Raw genomic sequence first — 21,385 nt, 5'->3', positions numbered from 1 at the left:
AAAACATTTTAAAAATCAGAAATGATGGCTGGATTCACAAGATGTGTATCTTTCATTTGGTGTCTTGGACTTGTGATTTCATGAACATTTTATTATATGATATCCCTGTCGCTTTAGGCTAGGCTATGCTAGTCAGCTTTTTTGATGGGGGGGATCCCGGATCCGGGTTTGTGACTCGTTAGAGGTTAAGTATATTTAGAACCAAATACTTTTAGACTTTTACTCATGTAGTATTTTACTGGGTGACTTTCACTTTTATTTGAGTCATTTTCTATTAAGGTATCTTTACTTTTAATCAAGTAGGACAATTGGGTACTTTTCCACCACTGGTTTTTGATTTATTTGGACAATTTTCCTCTAACTTTCTTTTACTTTGAAAATGCTGAGTAGGTTGTGTAGAGGAAAAATGCAATGTAATCCCTTTATAGATAGAATTTTAAGGCAGCAAAATGTGAAGACTGGGTAAAGGGTTGGGACTTTGCACTGTATACTATACCTATTCAAATCCATCTGGTTGGCCAGGCCTAGATTACAGTCGGAAGTAGTAATCAGCTGCAGAAAGCTGAGAGACCCTCTCCTAATCCGACTCAAACTCTCTCCAGACTAGTGCCCACAAAAACACAACATCTCCCATGTGAGCAAGATCATTTTCAACATGAAACCAATTTGCAGGGTGATAATACTTATTGGAAATGCCTCTGAAAGATAGGGAAAGAGCATTTTATTATGACTGGAGATTTGACCGTGGTGGTTTGAAGACCGCAGAGCGATTTTAAACAAACAGATGGCTGACAATGAACTTACTGCAACTGTCACTCACTAGAATAATGAGCTAGGGCTATGTCCTGGGGAAGGAGTGAGGTGAAACTGAGAAGACAGATGGAGCATTTGATTACGGAGGACAGAAGAATCTCTGGTCAGTCTTTGGGTAAAGTGTAATGGCGAGGAACGTCAAACTAATCTCAAGGTCAAACTGCCACTACCTGTCTCTAATCGGCCACTCTCAGGCCTGCTGTGGGCCAGCTGGCGTCTGCCTTATATAAACCCTTCAGCTGGGAGTACTGTAGGGCCACAACTACTGTGCCAGGTCAATAGGTAGGGCTGTGAACATTTAAGCGTTAAAATGTTTCAACAAAGTTGGGATACTTAACGTTAAGAAAAAACCCTAACCGAAAAACTTTGTTTCATACCCCCACCCTTAAAATCACAGTGCATTTATCGCAAAACATGTTCTGTGTTATAGTCGATAGGCTATAAAAGGACAGTTGTGTAATTCAAATAAAACCAGAGGGGAAGAGGTGAACTTCAGGCAACTTTGGTTCATTTGCAAGGCAAGAAATTGCGAGATGCAGATTACCCCAACCTCTCTCCCCCCCTTGGGCAGGCCTGCCTGCTCGGTCTCTTCGCTAATGATGCAAGTGTGTGTTCAGTCTTTTGTCTATTGCATGCAGAATATTCTATCCTATTCATGGCACTGATGTCACCGGGAAACAGAGGTATCTTCAGGACAGTCTTGCGAGTACCAGGTAGCCTACTAATTTTTTCCTCATAATAAGAAATTACAGTAGGCTATCGGTAGCCTTTATTGATTACCCCTTTCAGACATAATGGAATGTGGCCCCCTGAAAGTGCCTCGCCTACGCCATGTTTATTTGTCCGTTAGGTTAGTTGATGGAAGGCTACACACTATGGATTTTTAAATGCCGACATAACCTTTTGTAATATTTCAGTTTTGGAGAATCTTACACAATGCGTTAGTTATTTATAGTAATCCTAGGTGTATAATGGTAAATAATGGCTATTTCTCAGGAAGTAGTAAAATTGTTAACAGGAGTAAAACAAAGTTGTCCACATGTTCAAAAGTTTGGGGTCACTTAGAAATGTCCTTGTTTTTGAAAGTAAAGCAAATTGTTTTGTCCATTAAAATAACATCAAATTGATCAGAATTACAGTGTAGACACAATTAACTTTGTAAATGACTATTGTAGCTGGAAACGGCAGATTTTTTATGGAATATCTACATAGGCGTACAGAGGCACATTATCAGAAACCATCACTCCTGTGTTCCAATGGCACGTTGTGTTAGCTAATCCAAATGTATCATTTTAAAAGGCTAATTGATCATTAGAAAACCCTTTTGCAATTATGTTAGCACAGCTGAAAACTGTTGTTCTGATTAAAGAAGCAATAAAACTGTCCTTCTTTAGACTAGTTGAGTATCTGGAGCATCAGCATTTGTGGGTTCGATAACAGGCTCAAAATGACCAGAAACAAAGAACTTTCTTCTGAAACTCATCAGTCTATTCTTGTTCTGAGAAATAAAGGCTATGCCATGCGAGAAATTGCCAAGAAACTGAAAACCTCGTATAACGCTGTGTACTACTCCCTTCACAGAACAGCGCAAACTGGCCCTAACCAGAATAAAAAGAGGAGTGGGAGGCCCCGGTGCACAACTGAGCAAGAGGACAAGTACATTAGTGTCTAGTTTGAGAAACAGACGCCTCACAAGTCCTCAACTGGCAACTACATTAAATAGTTCCCGCAAAACACCAGTGTCAACATCAACAGCGAAGAGGCGACTCCAGCATGCTGTCATTCTAGGCAGAGTTGCAAAGAAAAAGCCATCTCTGACTGGCCAATAAAAAGAAAAGATTAAGATGGGCAAAAGAACACACACTGGACAGAGGCAATATTAACTAGGGAAATTGTCACCTCTCTTGCGTCCATTGCACACAGAGTCAGGGTATATGCAACAGTTTGGGCCGCCTGGCTCGTAGCAAACAAATTTCCCAGAATTTTACATAATTATGATATAACATTGAAGGTTGTGCAATGTAACAGCAATATTTAGACTTAGGGTTGCCACCCGTTCGATAAAATACGGAACGGTTCCGTATTTCACTGAAAGAATAAACGTTTTGTTTTCTAAATTAGTTTCCAGATTTGACCATATTAATGACCAAAGCCTCGTATTTCTGTGTTTATTATATTATAATTAAGTATATGATTTGATATTTAACAGAGCAGTGTGACTGAGCGGTGGTAGGCAGCAGCAGGCTCGTAAGCATTCATTCAAACTTACCTGTGTTTGCCAGCAGCTCAAAGCAATGCTTGAAGCACAGCGCTGTTGATGACTTCAAACCTATCAACTCCTGAGATTAGGCTGGCAATACTTAAGTGCCTATTAGAACATCCAATAGTCAAAAGGTATATGAAATACAAATGGTATAGAGAGAAATAGTCGACGTGTCATAATTCCAATAATAATTACAATCTAAAACTTCTTAACTGGGAATATTGAAGAAGTCGGAATATTGAACCACCAGCTTTCATATGTTCTGAGCAAGGAACTTACATGGCACATATTGCACATTTACTTTCTACTCCAACACTGTGTTTTTGCATTATTTAAACTAAATTGAGCATGTTTCATTATTTATTTGAGACTAAATAGATTTTATTTATGTATTATATTAAGTTAATGGACTGCACCAGATTTGCCAGTTCTTGCTGTGAGATGTTACCCCACTCTTCCACCAAGGCACCTGCAAGTTCCCGAACATTTCTGGGGGGAATGGCCCTAGCCCTTACTCTCCGATCCAACAGGTTCCAGACGTGCTCAATGGGATTGAGATCCGGGCTCTTCACTGGCCATGGCAGAACACTGACATTCCGGTCTTGCAGGACAGAACGAGCAGTATGGCTGGTGGCATTGTCATGCTGGAGGGTCATGTCAGGATGAGCCTGCGGGAAGGGTACCACACGAGGGAGGAGGACGTCTTCCCTGTAACGCACAGCGTTCAGATTGCCTGCAATGACAACAAGCTCAGTCCGATGATGCTGTGACACACCACCCCCAGACCATGACGGACCCTCCACCTCCAAATCGATCCTGCTCCAGAGTACAGGCCTCGGTGTTACGCTCATTCCTTCGACAATAAACGCAAATCCGACCATCACTCCTGGTGAGACAAAACCACGACTCGTCAGTGAAGAGCACTTTCTGCCAGTCCTGCCTGGTCCAGCGACGGTGGGTTTGTGCCCATAGGCGACGTTGTTGCCGGTGATGTCTGGTGACTACCTGCTTTACAACAGGCCTACAATCCCTCAGTCCAGCCTCTCTCAGCCTACTGCAGACAGTCTGAGCACTGATGGAGGGATTGTGCGTTCCTGGTGTAACTCGGGCAGTTGTTGTTGTTGCCATCCTGTACCTGTCCCGCAGGTGTGATGTTCGGATGTACCAATCCTGTGCAGGTGTTGTTACATGTGGTCTGCCACTGCGAGGACGATCAGCTGTCCGTCCTGTCTCCCTGTAGTGCTGTCACAGTACGGACATTGCAATTTATTGCCCTGGCCACATCTGCAGTCCTCATGCCTCCTTGCAGCATGCCTAAGGTACGTTCACGCAGATGAGCAGGGACGCTGGGCATCTTTCTTTTGGTGTTCTTCATAGTCCGTAGAAAGGCCTCTTTAGTGTCCTAAGTTGTCATAACTGTGACCTTAATTGCCTACCGTCTGTAAGCTGTTAGTGTCTTAATGACCGTTCCACAATCACATGTTAATTGTTTATTGAACAAGCACGGGAAACAGTGTTTAAAGCCTTTACAATGAACATCTGTGAAATGATTTGGATTTTTACGAATTATCTTTGAAAGACAGGGTCCTGAAAAAAAGCCGTTACTTTTTTTGCTGATATATATATATACACACACACACACTCTCGAGTGGCGCAGCGGTCTAAGGCACTGCATCTCCGTGCAAGAGCCGTCACTACAGTCTCTGGCTCAAATCCAGGCTCTATCACATCCGGATGTGAATGGGAGTCCCATAAGGCGGCGCACAATTGGCCCAGTGTTGTCTGGGTTTTGCTGGGGTAGGCCGTCATTGTAAATAAGAATTTGTTCTTAACTGACTTGCCTAGTTAAATAAAGGTTTAAAAAAATATATACAGTTGAAGTCGGAAGTTTACATAAACTTAGGTTGGAGTCATTAAAACTTGTTTTTCAACAGCTTCACAAATTTCTTGTTAACAAACTATAGTTTTGGCAAGTCGGTTAGGACATCTACTTTGTGGAGGACACAAGTCATTTTTCCAACAACTGTTTACAGATTATTTCACTTATTATTGAGAGCATCATTGACAGCATCCTGTCGCATTGCATCACTGCCTGGTATGGCAATTGCACCATCCACAACCGCAGGGCTTTACAGGTGGTGGTGGGGTCAGCTCAATGCATCGTCGGGGGCACACTGCTTGCTCTCCCGGACATCTACAGCACCCGCTGACACAGGAAGGCCAAGAAGATCATAAAGGACCTCAGCCACCCGACCAAAGCCGGTTCAACCCCTACCATCTAGAAGGAGGAGACCGTACAGGTGCAACAAAGTTGGGATCGAGAGACCGATAAACAGCTTCCATCGCCAAGCCATTGCACTGTTTAAACAGCCTCTGCCCAATACCCTGCCTTGAACATTAGAGACTGCTTTGCCCTAAGTACATAGTCATTGAACACTGTTCACTATAATTATGTTCACATACAGTTTTTCCCACTTTATATGTACAGTTGAAGTAAGAAATTTACATAAACAAGTTTTAATGACTCCAACCTAAGCGTTTCAACAGCTCCACAAATTTCATGTAACAAACTGTAGTTTTGGCAAGTCAGTTAGTACATCTACTTTGTGCATGACACAAATAATATTTCCAACAATTGTTTACGGACAGATTATTTAACTTATAATCACAATTCCAGTGGGTCAGAAGTCCACATACACTAAGTTGACTGTGCCTTTAAACAGGTTGCAAAATTCCAGAAAATGATGTAATGGCTTTAGAAGCTTCTGAAAGGCTAATTGACATCATTTGAGTCAATTGGAGGTGTACCTGTGGATGTATTTCAAGGCCTACCTTCAAACTCTGTGCCTCTTTGCTTGACATCATGGGAAAATCAAAAGAAATCAGCCAAGACCTCAGAAGAAAAAAATTGTAGACCTCCACGTCTGGTTCATCCTTGGGAGCAATTTCCAAATACCTGACGGTACCACGTTCATCTGTACAAACAATAATACGCAAGGATAAACACGATGGGACAATGCAGCCGTCATACCGCTCAGGAAGGAGACGCGTTCTGTCTCCTAGAGATGAACGTACTTGGGTGCGAAAAGTTTGTGAAGATGCTGGAGGAAACGGGTACAAAATAATCTATATCCACAGTAAAATGAGTCCTATGAGTCCTACCGTGAAGCACTGTCGTGGCAGCATCATGTTATGGGGGTGCTTTGCTGCAGGAGGGACTGGTGCACTTCACAAAATAGATGGCATCATGAGGCAGGAAAATTATGTGGATATATTGAAGCAACATCTCAAGACATCAGTCAGGAAGTTCAAGACTTGGTCGCAAATGGGTCTTCCAAATGGACAATGCATACTTCCAAAGTTGTGGCAAAATGGCTTAAGGACAACAAAGTCAAGGTATTGGAGTGGCCATCACAAAGCCCTGACCTCAATCCCATAGAAAATTTGTGGGCAGAACTGAAAAAGCGTGTGTGAGCAAGGAGGCCTACAAAACTGACTCAGTTACACCAGCTCTGTCAGGAGGAATGGGCCAAAATTCACCCAACTTATTGTGGGAAGCCTGTGGAAGGCTACCCGAAATGTTTGACCCACATTAAACAATTTAAAGGCAATGCTACCAAATACTAATCGAGTGTATGTAAACTTCTGACCCACAGGGAATGTGATGAAAGAAATAAAAGCTGAAATAAATCATTCGCTCTACTATTAATCTGACATTTCACATTCCTAAAAGAAAGTGGTGATCCTAACTGACCTAAGACAGGGAATGTTTACTGGAATTAAATGTCAGGAATTGTGAAAAACTGAGTTTAAATGTATTTGGCTAAGGTGTGTAAACTTCCGACTTCAACTGTAAGTTCAACTGTAAGTATTCAGACCCTTTGCTATGAGATTCGAAATTGAGCTCAGGTGCATCCTGTTTCCATTGAGATGTTTCTACAACTTGATTGGAGTCCACCTGTGGTAAGTTCAATTGATTGGACATAGAAAGGCAAACACCTGTCTGGAAGACCCAGCCACGACCCATCTTCAATGCTCTTACTGAGGGAAGGAGGTTGTTGACCAAGATCTCGCGATACATGGCCCCATCCATCCTCCCCTCAATACGGTGCAGTCGTCCTGTCCCCTTTGCAGAAAAGCATCCCCAAAGAATGATGTTTCCATCTCCATGCTTCACGGTTGGGATGGTGTTCTTGGGGTTGTACTCATCCTTCTTCTTCCTCCAAACACGGCGAGTGGAGTTTAGACCAAAAAGCTCTATTTTTGTCTCATCAGACCACATGACCTTCTCCCATTCCTCCTCTGGATCATCCAGAGGAGCTTGAGCAGGGGGACCTTGCGTGCGCTGCAGGATTTTAATCCGAGACGGCGTAGTGTGTTACTAATGGTTTTCTTTGAGACTGTGGTCCCAGCTCTCTTCAGGTCATTGACCAGGTCCTGCAGTGTAGTTCTGGGCTGATCCTTCACCTGCCTCATGATCATTGATGCCCCACGAGGTGAGATCTTGCATGGAGCCCCAGACCGAGGGTGATTGACCGTCATCTTGAACTTCCATTTTCTAATAATTGCGCCAACAGTTGTTGCCTTCTCACCAAGCTGCTTGCCTATTGTCCTGTAGCCCATCCCAGCCTTGTGCAGGTCTACAATTTTATCCCTGATGTCCTTACACAGCTCTCTGGTCTTGGCCATTGTGGAGAGGTTGGAGTCTGTTTGATTGAGTGTGTGAACAGGTGTCTTTTATACAGGTAACGAGTTTGAACAGGTGCAGTTAATACAGGTAATGAGTGGAGAACAGGAGGGCTTCTTAAAGAAAAACTAACAGGTCTGTGAGAGCCGGAATTCTTACTGGTTGGTAGGTGATCAAATACTTATGTCATGCAATAAAATGCAAATTAATTACTTAAAAATCATACAATGTGATTTTCTGGATTTTTGTTTTAGATTCCGTCTCACAGTTGAAGTGTACCTATGATAAAAATTACAGACCTCTACATGCTTTGTAAGTAGGAAAAATCGGCAAAATCGGCAATGTATCAAATACTTGTTCTCCCCACTGTACATGATAAAACCATCCCAGCTCTGCAGATTTTGCTGCGAAGAAAACCACAAGATTATTTGATTTGGTAGCTTGTTTTTGGTTTAGGGTTCAGGAATGGCTGAAGAATTGCAACATTTACCTGGAGCCAACTGTGCAAATAGTACTGCTCTGTGATTTGAAAAGTCAGTCAAATCGAACAATAATATAATCTTAGCAAAAACATGTATCTTTCATTTACAATCTTTAGAAATTATGAGAATAGAAAGGTTCCGAACTGTTGTGAAACACCACAGCACAGTTGAAAAATATTTGGCAAATAGAAACTGGATGGTGTTCGGAGATAAATGGGAGGAGTTGAGTGGAGCTGAAGTGTGGGACTAAAAATAACACAATAACTAATGTATAATATCCTGTGTTCGTATAATGTATATAGTATGTATAAGCTGGAAGTAGAAGCCTAAGTGTTGTTGTTCATTAGTTTACTCCAATTAGGGGAGGGGTGCTAGGGAAAATGTACAATGCCAAGAGTGTGCAAAGCTGTCGTCAAGGCAAAGGGTGTCTACTTTAAAATCTAAAATATATTTGACTTGTTTAATACTTTTTTGGTTACTACATGATTCCATATGTGTTATTTCATAGTTAGACTGCAATGTAGAAAATAGTAAAAGTTTAAGAAAAACTCTTGAATGAGTAGGTGTGTCCAAACTTGACTGGTACTGTATATATGGGGGATTCAAAATTATGCAGACAATTACATTGACGCAAGCCACAATCTGCAATATTAGAGCTTATCAACCCCCCCCCACAAAAGAACTTGATCAAATAAGCTTGCCAGCCACCAGCCACCTGCGCGCTGACCAATCTCTCCTAAAAATGGTACTTTAAAGTTGGTTAAATACCGTACCATAAAAAACATAATATAAAAACAGCAGCTAATCAATCAGCAACATTTGTTGTTACGGGAAAAAAATACTGGACATTATGCCAGAGCAGAATTGTCAAAAAAAATTATTGTCTCAAAAGTTACCAATTGTCGCTATCGACAAGTTACTGTAGCTGCGTTCTATGGCTGTAAAGGGTTGCAGTAGATAGAACTTCATTAACCAGCCCTAGTGGTCATACATACGTAATAGGACCATTATTCTACATTGTAAATTGCCATGGAATTTTATGATCTTTTCAAAACGTTTTAACGGAAAACCGATAAAATGACGGTTTAAACATTAAGCACTACGCCATCTTGGACTTAATACGTTGCATGGACTCGCTCTGTGTGCAATAATAGTGTTTAAAATGATTTTATGACGACTACCTCATCTCTGTACCCCACACATACAATTACCTGTAAGGTCCCTCAGTCGAGCAGTGAATTTCAAAAAGATTCAACCACAAAGACCAGGGAGGCTTTCCAATGCCTCGCAAAGGCCGGCTATTGGTAAATGGGTAAAAAAAAAAGCAGACATTGAATATCCCTTAGAGCATGGTGAAGTTATTAATTATACTTTGGATGGTGTATCAATACACCCAGTCACTACAAAGATACAGGCGTCCTTCCTAACTCAGTTGCTGGAGAGGACGGAACCCGCTCAGGGATTTCACCATGAGGCCAATGGTGACTTTAAAAAACAGTTACAGAGTTTAATGGCTGTGACAGGGGAATGGATCAACAACATTGTAGTTACTCCACAATACTAAGCTAATCGACAGAGTAAAAAAAGATGCCTGTATGTCACGCCTGTCGTCGGGAGAAGGAGAAGAGGACCAAGGTGCAGCGTGGTAAGTATTCATAATACGTTATTTTAATAAATATGAACACTAACAAAACAACAACACGACAAACAAACAGTTCTGTAAGGTGACAAAAAACACTAAACAGAAAACAACTACCCACAAACACAGGTGGGAACAGGCTACCTAAATATGGTTCTCAATCAGAGAACGAAAGACAGCTGCCTCTGATTGAGAACCACACACGGCCAAACACAAAGAAATAGACAACATAGAACACCAGACATAGAATGCCCACCCAAACTCACGCCCTGACCAAACAAAATAGAGACATAAAAAGGATCTCTACGGTCAGGGCGTGACACTGTACAGAATACAAATAATCCAAAACATGCATCCTGTTTGCAACAAGGCACTAAATTAATACTGCAAAAATGTGGCAAAGCAATTTACTTTTTGACTTGAATACAAAGTGTTATGTTTGGGGCAAATCCAATCCAACACATTACGGAGTACTGTGCATCATGTTATGGGAATGCATGTTATGGGAATGCACATTACGGAGGGGGAGGTCCGAGGGGGAGGTCCGAGGGGGAGGGGCGGGAGAGAGAGAGGTCCGAGGGGGAGGGGCGGGAGAGAGAGAGGTCCGAGGGGGAGGGGCGGGAGAGAGAGAGGGCCAAGGGGGAGGGGCGGGAGAGAGAGAGGGCCGAGGGAGAGGGCCAAGGGGAGAGGAGAGGGCCAAGGGGAGAGGAGAGGGCCAAGGGGAGAGGAGAGGGCCAAGGGGAGAGGAGAGGGACAAGGGGAGAGGAGAGGGCCAAGGGGAGAGGAGAGGGCCAAGGGGAGAGGAGAGGGACAAGGGGAGAGGAGAGGGACAAGGGGAGAGTGAGGGACAGGGACAAGGGTCAAGGGGAGGGCCAAGGGGACGAGAAAGGGCCAAGGGGGGGCCAAGGAGAGGGCCATGGGGGAGGGAGAGGGCCAATGGGGGGGAGGGGGACAAGGGAGAGGGACAAGGGGGAAGGCAACCAGTGGGTCCGTCTCCTCTGTACCATGTTTCTTGTAGGATGACAATGTCTGTATTTCAATGTCTTTGATGAAGTATAGGTTTCTGCTCTTTAGGCCAAAGGCAGACCTTGGATATTCCAGGATGAGATAGTGAAGGCTTTGTGTTCCATAAAATGTTAAATGTTGTTGGTCGTGTGGTTTGGCCTCAGGCCATGAAGTGTGAGCAGAGCCTGCTGAGAATCTGGTACATGCCATTGGCTTGGGCTAGTGTAAGAGTGGGGGTTTGGCCTGTTTGCCTGCACACGGTCTGAGCGGGGGTGGGTGCATGGGGTGGGCAGGAGGGCCATAGATCTGATCTGAGGGGGCCTAAATGGAGTGTGGGCATGGTTGACCAGGGGGGGGTGGGGGGGTGGGGGGGGGGGGGGGGGGGGTGATTGGTTGGGGTGGGGTTGTGGCTGGTGGTGTTGTGGTCTGGATGTAGGCCCTCTTAGTGTGGGTCCTCTATGTGTAGGTCCGGGGGGGGGGGGGGGGGGGGGCACTGGTCATAAAGGCTGTTAAAGTCCAGGGTGGAGTGGTGGGCCAGGTAAACATTTGGTTTTGAGGGACAGTCACGGGAAATACTTGCATTTAACCGCTGTATGGTAGCAGGGTGGTAGCAGGATATTTGTGGTATCGGGGTGGATATAAGCACTTGTGCATCGGGGAAAGTAGAAGAAGCTTTTTCAATCACTCCTTTGAGTGCTGTGGCCACCCTTTCCTGCTGTGCTCTCAAGTCGTTTGTGCCTGTGTGTATTATTATGTGGCTGGGTGAACCTAGTTGGTTCTCAGACAGAAGGTCTAGGGCGCACTGGGTGTTTGGACACCAGAGTTTAGACACACTGTGTTTGGGAAAATGTTGTTTTTCTTGTATACATTTCCCATTTGAGTTCATAAGGAGTACAATCTGTGTCTTGTGTACAGTCGTGGCCAAAAGTTTTGAGAATAACACAAATATTAATTTTCAAGGAAACTCCCCAGACCTTAATCCCATTGAGAACTTGTGGTCAATCCTCAAGATGCGGGTGGACAAACAAAAACCCACAAATTCTGACAAAATCCAAGCATTGATTATGCAAGAATGGGCTGCCATCAGTCAGGATGTGGCCCAGAAGTTAATTGACAGCATGCCAGGCCGGATTGCAGAGGTCTTGAAAAAGGAGGGTCAACACTGCAAATATTGACTCTTTGCATCAACTTCATGTAATTGTCAATAAAATCCTTTGACACTTATGAAATGCTTGTAATTATACTTCAGTATTTCATAGTAACATCTGACGAAAATATCTAAAGACACTGAAGCAGAAAACTTTGTGGAAATTAATATTTGTGTCATTCTCAAATCTTTTGGCCACGACTATGCCCTCAGTGGGTGGGTGTGTGTGAGGGGGGGGGGGGGTGTTCACAGGGGGTTAGATTCTCTGGGCTTGGGGTTCTTCGTTTGTCTGTCCCGCTGTGATGTCGACGTGGTCAGGATCTGGGGTGGACTGTTCTGCTGTTGAGACTTTTGTCGGGGGCTGAGGTGGGCTGTTCGGCTGGCTTCTCTGCGGGGGTGGCCACCTCTCTAATGGGTTGTTCTCTGTCACACGCCATCCCCCTCACCCTCTCCTCCAACTGTCTGATCCTGTTTTTCTCCTGGTCCTTCTCCTGTTGAAGTTGTCTCACCACAGTCCAGAGTAGAGGTCGACCGATTAATCAGAATGACCGATTAATTAGGGCCGATTTCAAGTTATCATAACAATCGGTAATCTGCATTTATGGACACCGATCATGGCCGATTACATTGCACTCCACGAGGAGACTGCTTAGCAGGCTGACTACCTGTTATGCGAGTGCAGCAAGGAGCCAAGGTAAGGTGCTAGCTAGCATTAAATGTATCTTATAAAAAAGCAATCAATCTTAACATAATCACTAGTTAAACTAGTAATATCATCAACCATGTGTAGTTATCTAGCTTGTCCTGCGTTGCATATAATCGATGCGGTGCCTGTTAATTTGTCATTGAATCACAGCCAAACGGGTGATTTAACAAGCGCATTCACGAAACAGGACTGTCGTTGCACCAATGTGTACCTAACTATAAACATCAACGCCTTTCTTAAAACCAATACACAAGTATATATTTTTAAACCTGCATATTTAGTTAATATTGCCTGCTAACATGAATTTCTTTTAACTAGGGAAATTGTGTCACTTCTCTTGCGTTGTGTGCAACAGAGTCAGGGTATATGCAGCAGTTTGGGCCGCCTGGCTCGTTGCGAACTGTGTGAAGACCATTTCTTCCTAACAAAGACAGCCAACTTCGCCAAAACGGGGGATGATTTAACAAAAGCGCATTTGCAAAAAAGCACAATCGTTGCATGAATGTAAACATCAATGCCTTTCTTAAAATCAATACACAGAAGTATATATTTTTTTTAAACCTGCATATTTAGTTAAGAAATTCATGTTAGCAGGCAATATTAAACTAGGGATATTGTGTCACTTCTCTTGCGTTCATTGCACGCAGTCAGGGTATATGCAACAGTTTGGGCCGCCTGGCTCATTGCGAACTAATTTGCCAGAATGTTACGTAATTATGACATAACATTGAAGGTTGTGCAATGTAACAGCAATATTTAGACTTATGGATACCACCCGTTAGATAAAATACGGAACGGTTCCGTATTTCACTGAAAGAATAAACGTTTTGTTTTCAAAACTATAGTTTCGGATTTAACCATATTAATGACTTAAGGCTCGTATTTCTGTGTGTTATTATATTATAATTAAGTCTATGATTTGATAGAGCAGTCTGACTGAGCGGTGGTAGGCAGCAGCAGGCTCGTAAGCATTCATTCAAACAGCACTTTACTGCGTTTGCCAGCAGCTCTTCGCAATGCTTCAAGCATTGCGCTGTTTATGACTTCAAGCCTATCAACTCCCGAGATTAGGCTGGTGTAACCGATGTGAAATGGCTAGCTAGTTAGCGAGGTGCGCGCTAGTAGCGTTTCAAACGTCACTCGCTCTGAGACTTGGAGTAGTTGTTCCCCTTGCTCTGCATGGGTAACGCTGCTTCGAGGGTGGCTGTTGTCGATGTGTTCCTGGTTCGAGCCCAGGCAGCGGCAAGGAGAGGGATGGAAGCTATACTGTTACACCGGCAATACTAAAGTGCCTATAAGAACATCCAATAGTCAAAGGTATATAAAATACAAATGGTATAGAGAGAAATAGTCCTATAATTCCTATAATAATTACAACCTAAAACTTCTTACCTGGGAATATTGAAGACTCATGTTAAAAGGAACTACCAGCTTTCATATGTTCTCATGTTCTGAGCAAGGAACTTAAACGTTAGCTTTCTTGCATGGCACATATTGCACTTTTACTTCTCCAACACTTATTGTTTTTGCATTATTTAAACCAAATTGAACATGTTTCATTATTTGAGACTAAATAGATTTTATTGATGTATTATATTAAGTTAAAATAAGTGTCCATTGTTCATTCAGTATTGTTGTAATTGTCATTATTACAAATATATATATTTCAAAAAATAAAATAAATATAAAATCTTAAAAAGAAATCGGCCGATGAATTGGTATCGTCTTTTTTTGGTCCTCCAATAATTGATATCGGAGTTGAAAAATCATAATCGGTCGACATCTAGTCCAGAGTACAGATATGTCTCTCTCCACCTCCAGCTCGTCGGGTCTGGTTAAGGGGGTGTTGTTGTGCTGGACTGTTGTCTGGGTCTGTGCTGAGTGTAGTGTAATCACCTGCTGTTCCAGCTGGGTAAACGTATCCTTCATTTCAATGAGGGAGTAGTACTCTGTGCTGGGAGGTTGACTTTCCGCTCGGGGGTGCTCGTCTGTGGGGTTATATAATGAAGAGGTCTGGTCTGATCCGCTCAGGGTGGGGATATCTTTCTCCAGGGAGAGCTTCTCCTGCTGAGCTAATTCTTTGATTAGGTTAAAGTCCAGCTGAAACTGTTTGGGGTTGCCCTGTACAAATACTGTTCCAGACTTATAGAGATTTATATTAGCTGACTCAGAGTCCTCGTTGTCTATTATCCTGAGTTTCCACCCCTCGGTAACACCTCCCCAACAGAGGGGCAGTGTGCCAATATAGCACTGTGCCATGCCAGGAGATGGTCTGTGTGGAAGATGAGGTTGCTGATGTTTCCATTTTTATAATAGTCAGCAAAAAGTGTCTTGATTTTCCATAAGGAGCTTCATTTTGTGCTCTTTTCGTGTCTTATCATTCTTTACATACACAAGGCACTGTATTTTAATTACCTCTGAACAGCGGGAGGCAGCTTCTAAGGTTTCTCCATTTGGTTGGAATAGACTGTGCGACTCTAGCCCAACAATGGCAGGAAAGGGCTTTGACACCTCTCACGTCAGTGCTAATTGAAGTTGTATCAAGCTTGGCAGCCTTAATTTAGCATTCAGTCCTTATAAAGTAAAGTATGTATTTTTCTTCTTGGCCTTTGGAAATAAAATAAAGCTTTAGTCTAAACATTACTAACTCAGTTCCAGGTTGGATGGTGTTTTCAGGTTTCTGTTGTTTTCCAGAGCATTTGCTGTATAGTTTTGGAATAATAATCTTTGGTCGTTTTAAACCTTTCAGGCGATTCCGTAATTCCGTCCAAAATCCGGTTGTAGGTTTTGATTTGGAGTGAAGGTTGTGTTGTACAGGGTAGCATCCTGTATACGTCCCTGACAAAAAAATCAAAGTTTATCTAAATCTACATTATTATTTTTTTTAAACATGCTGAAAAATGCAGGAGCTCATCTGCTCATGACCTCTCCTCTCTTTGGCACCATCTTTGGTGCTCCCCCCCGCCTCAGCGAACGCTACATAATGTATTTTGTGTCTGTGATGAAAGAAGACATCTCATTCACCTGAGGCAGGATATGGTTTGGTGTTTAGTGAAGAGGATGTTATGTCATAGAAGCAGCACTGACAGACTAACAGAGTAGAGACATTGGCTTTGGGCCCTGGTCAAAAGGAGTGCATTACATAGGGAATAGGGTGCCATGACAACGCAGGCACTGACCCATTCCTCCCTCCCCCTCTCAGGTCCGTTTAAGGACTGCTACCAGGTGCGCCAGGCGGGCCACAGCACCAGTGGGATGTACCTGCTGAAGGCAGAGAGTAATGAACAGCTGATCCAGGCCTGGTGTGAACACAGCCTAGACAACGGAGGCTGGACCGTGCTACAGAGGAGGAAGGATGGATCAGTCAACTTCTTCAGGAACTGGGAGAACTACAAGGTGGTGTAGCGCAGACGATCACACACTGACACACACCGAGAGAACAAAAGTATCTGCATCCATCGGTCTATTGTTAACCACTGAGCCATTGGTGCTAACCCATGGCCTGTAAAGTCTAGCCCTCTCCCTCAAACCTCCAATCAGCTGTGACCTCAGCAGGGACAGGGGGGGCCTGATGTAGGAAGTTCCACGTCCCCCTGATTTCCCTCTTTTGTTACATAACCAACACCATTCCGCCAACACACTCTGGGCTGCTAACACACTCCATCACTCTGGAGAAAGCCCTGGCCCTGCCAATGTGTGCGTCTGTGTGTGTGTGTGGTGTCTGTGCAGCCCCCATAGTCTTTCTCCCCTGCCACAGCCAGTTAATTCACCTTGACTGGGAAAGCAGAGGCAGAACTTTGACACATTATCGTCTCCAACTGAGATTCAACATGTTCCATTGATTCTGAAGGTTTGGCTTCCTTTAACATGATGTGGCGAGAAATCACATTAGTGGAGTCTACCGTCTGACTAACCATTTCTTTGTCCTCTGAGCGTGACTGTATCTACTGTCTGCAGATAGGTGTGGTTCCTTCTGCTCCTGACTAGAAAAACTGCTGCCGTTTAGGCTAGTTGGTGGATGACCGGAACATTCTAAATGCTTTAGGTGTGAAACTACACAACCACCACACAACTCACAGACCATTAACCATTTACTAGAAACCCTTGGAACCTGGAAAGCATATATAATATAACCTGCTGTGTGTTTCTCCCCCTACAGAAAGGCTTTGGGAACATAGACGGTGAATACTGGCTGGGTCTGGAGAACATCTTTAACCTGGGAAAGCAGGGGGACTACAAGCTGCTGGTAGAGCTGGAGGACTGGGTGGGGAAGAAGGTGTATGCTGAGTACAGCAGCTTCCGCCTGGAGCCTGAGAGTGAGGGCTACCGCCTGAGACTGGGCACCTACCAGGGAAACGCTGGAGACTCCCTCAGCAGCCACAATGGGAAAATGTTCACCACGCTGGACAGGGACAAGGACGCTTTCTCAGGTAAAACAAGGGAAAAACAGTGTACGCTAGAATACGAGTACAAAACTAGTACACCAACACACTGCTATGCTACAGTTTCCCAAGCACTGTTGCTCAAGCTTCTCTGTACTGTGGTCCATCTCTGTAACATATCTGCTCAAGTGACAACTACCACTAGAATATTCTGTACCACTAAGCCCTTTTCTCCTCCTCTCCCATCGCTAGGTAACTGTGCCCACTTCCATAAGGGGGGTTGGTGGTACAATGCCTGTGGTCAGACCAACCTGAATGGAGTGTGGTACAGCGGAGGGGTTTACCGCAGTAAGTTCCAGGATGGAATCTTCTGGGCTGAGTACGGAGGAGGATCGTACTCCCTCAAGTCTGTCCGCATAATGATACGACCTATCGACTGAGCCTGGAACAGTCTCCACCCCACTATCTATGCCATGACCTTTGACCCATCCTAATCCCTACCCTCCCACCCCGTGACGTCTCAACTTCTCCACCAAGCTACCCATCATCTTCACATTCTTTTCCTTTCTTACATTTTTAAGCGGAGCAGAGAAGCTGTTTTCAACTGTCGAGGCCCAAATCCCAAATCAAACTGCTTCATGGAAACCCTGGTTCTTCTTCAGCCTCTCTGAAGGGAAGATGACACAGCATTCTGCTATTGTTTCAGCTGTGCTTCTATTGAGTCCTCTCTAGCATGGCCAGACAGCCATATGATAGTGCTGTGAAAGACAGCAGTGGACAGACAAAGTATGAACTCTAACACAGAGCTAGCTGCCACGGCCTTCTACAACAGTCACTATGTTATACTCTGTATGGTCCTCCACCATGTCACACTTCAATACGCTATGAAGGTGGTTACATTAGGAATATCAGATGCTTATTTCACAAATGTTGACTGGAAAATAAATGGTTCATTTTGCCATTTTATTTTGCTCGTCTCTAGCTGGGTCTGTTGCTAGTGAATGCCTTTCTTCACAGCGTACTAAAGATTTAATAAGAAGTTCCTTATGATGTCATTAGTTAAAAACGTTCCACAGTCAAAAGGTTTAACTCTCTCCCCCTCTCTCTCTTGCTTTGTTTGGGCTTGTTTCGGGGTTCCCACAGAGAGGAAACGGATTGTAACAATGTGCTTTGTGATGTGGAAACAGCCCAGCTCGCTTTGGTATGTAAATATATTTGGTTTTATTTGCGAGAGTTAATTTAAGACGTACGATTCTGCTGAAGCCAAATGTTTCCTCCATGGTCTCTCCCTTCTGTTATTTATCAACGTATTTATAATGAGTATAGTCAGTCACGCCCTGCTCAAGTTTGCCCTGGTATGGCCTTTCTGTTTATTCCAGTAAAAAAAATACAAAAATTCAAACACCCATCAGTACAGACAAACGTCAAGTTGACGGAGGTACATACCTGCCACGCTCTGCCATCACTTTCCATGTAGTTAAATACTAAATAAAACAGTTTCTAAATACCCTCTGTTCTCACCACGCCTCACTCACCTGGTCTGTCTCTCCTTCAACCACGCCATGGCAAACAGACAATAACATCCAGGACATTGAGTGAACATGGTGTACAGTCAGTCAAACTAGAGGAGGTGAAGTGAGGGGGAGAGAGTAGAGGAGGTGAAGTGAGGGGGAGAGAGTAGAGGAGGTGAAGTGAGGGGGAGAGAGTAGAGGAGGTGAAGTGAGGGGGAGAGAGTAGAGGAGGTGAAGTGAGGGGGAGAGAGTAGAGAAGGTGACGTGAGGGGGAGAGAGTAGAGGAGGTGACGTGAGGGGGAGAGAGAAGAGGAGGTGACGTGAGGGGGAGAGTAGAGGAGGTGAAGTGAGGGGGAGAGAGAAGAGGAGAGGAAAGCTTTTCTAAAGACAAGGAGAGGAGGAACAATGAAAAACACATTTCTGTAGTTCTACATCTGCATTGCTTGCTATTTGGGATTTTTGGCTGGGTCTCTGTATAGCACTGACATCTGCTAATGTAAAAAGGGCTTTAAATACATTTGATAGATTGTAGTTCAGAGAGAGAGCAAAAGAGAGCTGGTAGTCAGGGCTACAAAGACGTAAAAATGGAGGGAGAGAAAGAGAAAACAGGGAAAGATGATACTGAAGTAGAGGGGAAACGAAAGATTAACAGAAAGATCACCATAGCGAGGGCATGAACATAGCGGCTAGATGGAAAATAAAAAGGACAAGGACACAGAAGAGAAAAGGGTAAGGGGGGTGAAAAAAAGACAGGAGGAAGGAGGGGGACATTCGTTCCATGTAAAATGCAAGATTTTCAGTTTTACAAAGACAGTTTTACAGTTGAAGTCGGAAGTTTACATACACTTAGGTTGGAGTCATTAAAACTCGTTTTTCAACCACTCCACAAATTTCTTGTTAACAAACTATAGTTTTGGCAAGTCTGTTAAGGCATCTACTTTGTGCATGACACAAGTCATTTTTCCAACAATTGTTTACAGACAGATTATTTCACAATTCCAGTGGGGTCAGAAGTTTACACACACTAAATTGACTGTGCCTTTAAACAGCTTGGAAAATTCCAGAAAATTATGCCATGGCTTTAGAAGCTTCTGATAGGCTAATTGACATAATTTGAGTCAATTGGAGGTGTACCTGTGGACGTATTTCAAGGCCTACCTTCAAACTCAGTGCCTCTTTGCTTGACATCATGGGAAAATCAAAAGAAATCAGTCAAGACTTCAGAAAAAAAAGTGTAGACCTCCACAAGTCTGGTTCATCCTTGGGAGCAATTTCTAAAACGCCTGAAGGTACCACATTCATCTGTACAAACAATAGTACGCAAGTATAAAAGTATAAACACCATGGGACCACGCAGCCGTCATACTGCTCAGGAAGGAGACGCGTTCTGTCTCCTAGAGATGAACGTACTTCAGTGCGAAAAGTACAAATCAATCCCAGAACAGCAACAAAGGACCATGTGAAGATGCTGGAGGAAAGAGGTACAACATTTTAAAAAATTTGACTGGAGGGGATTTGTAAGGTACAGTAGCTACCTCAAATGAGAACAGCCTCTTGTTAACAGAGCAAGCTTGTTTGCCTGTTTGTACCATGAGTATTACACATCTCTGATTTGCACACACTCAGATGAACAAACCTCTACTTTACTGCCTGTTTAGGAGAAAATCACAGGTGGACAAAGAGCTCTCACAGGACCAGGATTCCACTGAAGAACACAGAAACACGCACACAAACTTTTCACTAATCTGTCTTTTGACCATTCAGATCAGCTGATTTGAAAATATCTGATTGATAAAAAAATAAAGTGGAAAAAAGATCCGAATTTTGCTGCCTGTGTGAACGCAGCCTATGATAACAATCAGAGAGGGAAGTCAATCAATCACTGCACACACACACACACACTTTAGGATATGGTTGCTTCTATGCCAGCACTGTGCCTCCCTCGCTCTCTCATCCTCTGCCTCAGTTTCTTTCTCTAACGACGTCGTAGATTTATGGCAGTAGAGAATGATCGAGTATTAATGCGTTTCAGATCTGCTGTACAACACACACAGCAGCATTTTCCCCCCAGTCTGCCAGAGAGCTCAGCCCAGCACCCTACACAACTTTCACACAAAACCTAAAATATAGATCTGTACTCTGAAACACATGTGCCTGTGCACACACACTTTGTGTTTTAGCTCTCTGTTTTATTACTTTCCTCTCTTCTCTAAAGCCTCTGACAGGGATGCTGGCCAGGCTATAAAGAGAAACGTAATGCAATGTGCTCAGAAATGACACCAGCATGACTGGATCTCTCTCCACACACACGCAGTGTGAAGATACATGCAAATATATAATGCTGTGAAACAGCATGCACCAATCTGACTTATTGTCTTTACAGAGCTGAGAAACCCCTAGAGAGAGAGTGTGTGTGTGTGTGTGTGTGTGTGTGTGTGTGTGTGTGTGAGAGAGAGAGACCTGCCTTTCACATTCATCCTGTATGAACCACAACAGGAACCAAAAACATGAGTGAAGTCTGGTTTTACTAGCTTTAATAAAATAGGAAACCTTCAATCTAGCCCTCAAGGAACACAGGTAGAAAAAACAGGCTTACAATAAAATCCAGAAAAACAACCACAGAGACAGAAAGACAGAGAGAAAGGAAGAGCGCAAGAGAAAGGGCGAGTGAGAGAAAGAGAGAAAGATGGATGGTGCTGTAGTTCATAGGGGATTCCTGGGCTTTGTTAGTGCTCAGACAGTCTGTGCTG

The 21,385-nt window shown here is 43.6% G+C and overlaps 2 protein-coding genes across 2 annotated transcripts in view; one reads left to right on the top strand and one right to left on the bottom strand.

Annotated features, from left to right (window-relative positions):
* LOC120054892 (angiopoietin-related protein 1-like) overlaps positions 1-18,634 on the top strand; it is a 45,673-nt gene extending 27,039 nt beyond the window's left edge. The window contains exons 5-7 of the mRNA XM_039002607.1: positions 15,945-16,138; positions 16,902-17,172; positions 17,377-18,634. Of these exons, the coding sequence (XP_038858535.1) occupies positions 15,945-16,138; positions 16,902-17,172; positions 17,377-17,564 (653 nt within the window). The 3' untranslated portion in view covers positions 17,565-18,634. The remainder of the gene's footprint in view (positions 1-15,944; positions 16,139-16,901; positions 17,173-17,376) is intronic.
* Positions 1-21,385, bottom strand: part of LOC120054266 (ras-specific guanine nucleotide-releasing factor RalGPS2-like) — an 89,163-nt gene that overhangs the window by 44,567 nt on the left and 23,211 nt on the right. The window lies entirely within an intron of this gene.

The sequence above is a fragment of the Salvelinus namaycush genome, chromosome 10, assembly GCF_016432855.1.
Source record: "Salvelinus namaycush isolate Seneca chromosome 10, SaNama_1.0, whole genome shotgun sequence".
Classification (NCBI taxonomy): domain Eukaryota; kingdom Metazoa; phylum Chordata; class Actinopteri; order Salmoniformes; family Salmonidae; genus Salvelinus; species Salvelinus namaycush.
The sequence above is the reverse complement of the archived record's forward strand: the minus strand, read 5'-3'. Positions and strand labels throughout refer to the sequence as shown.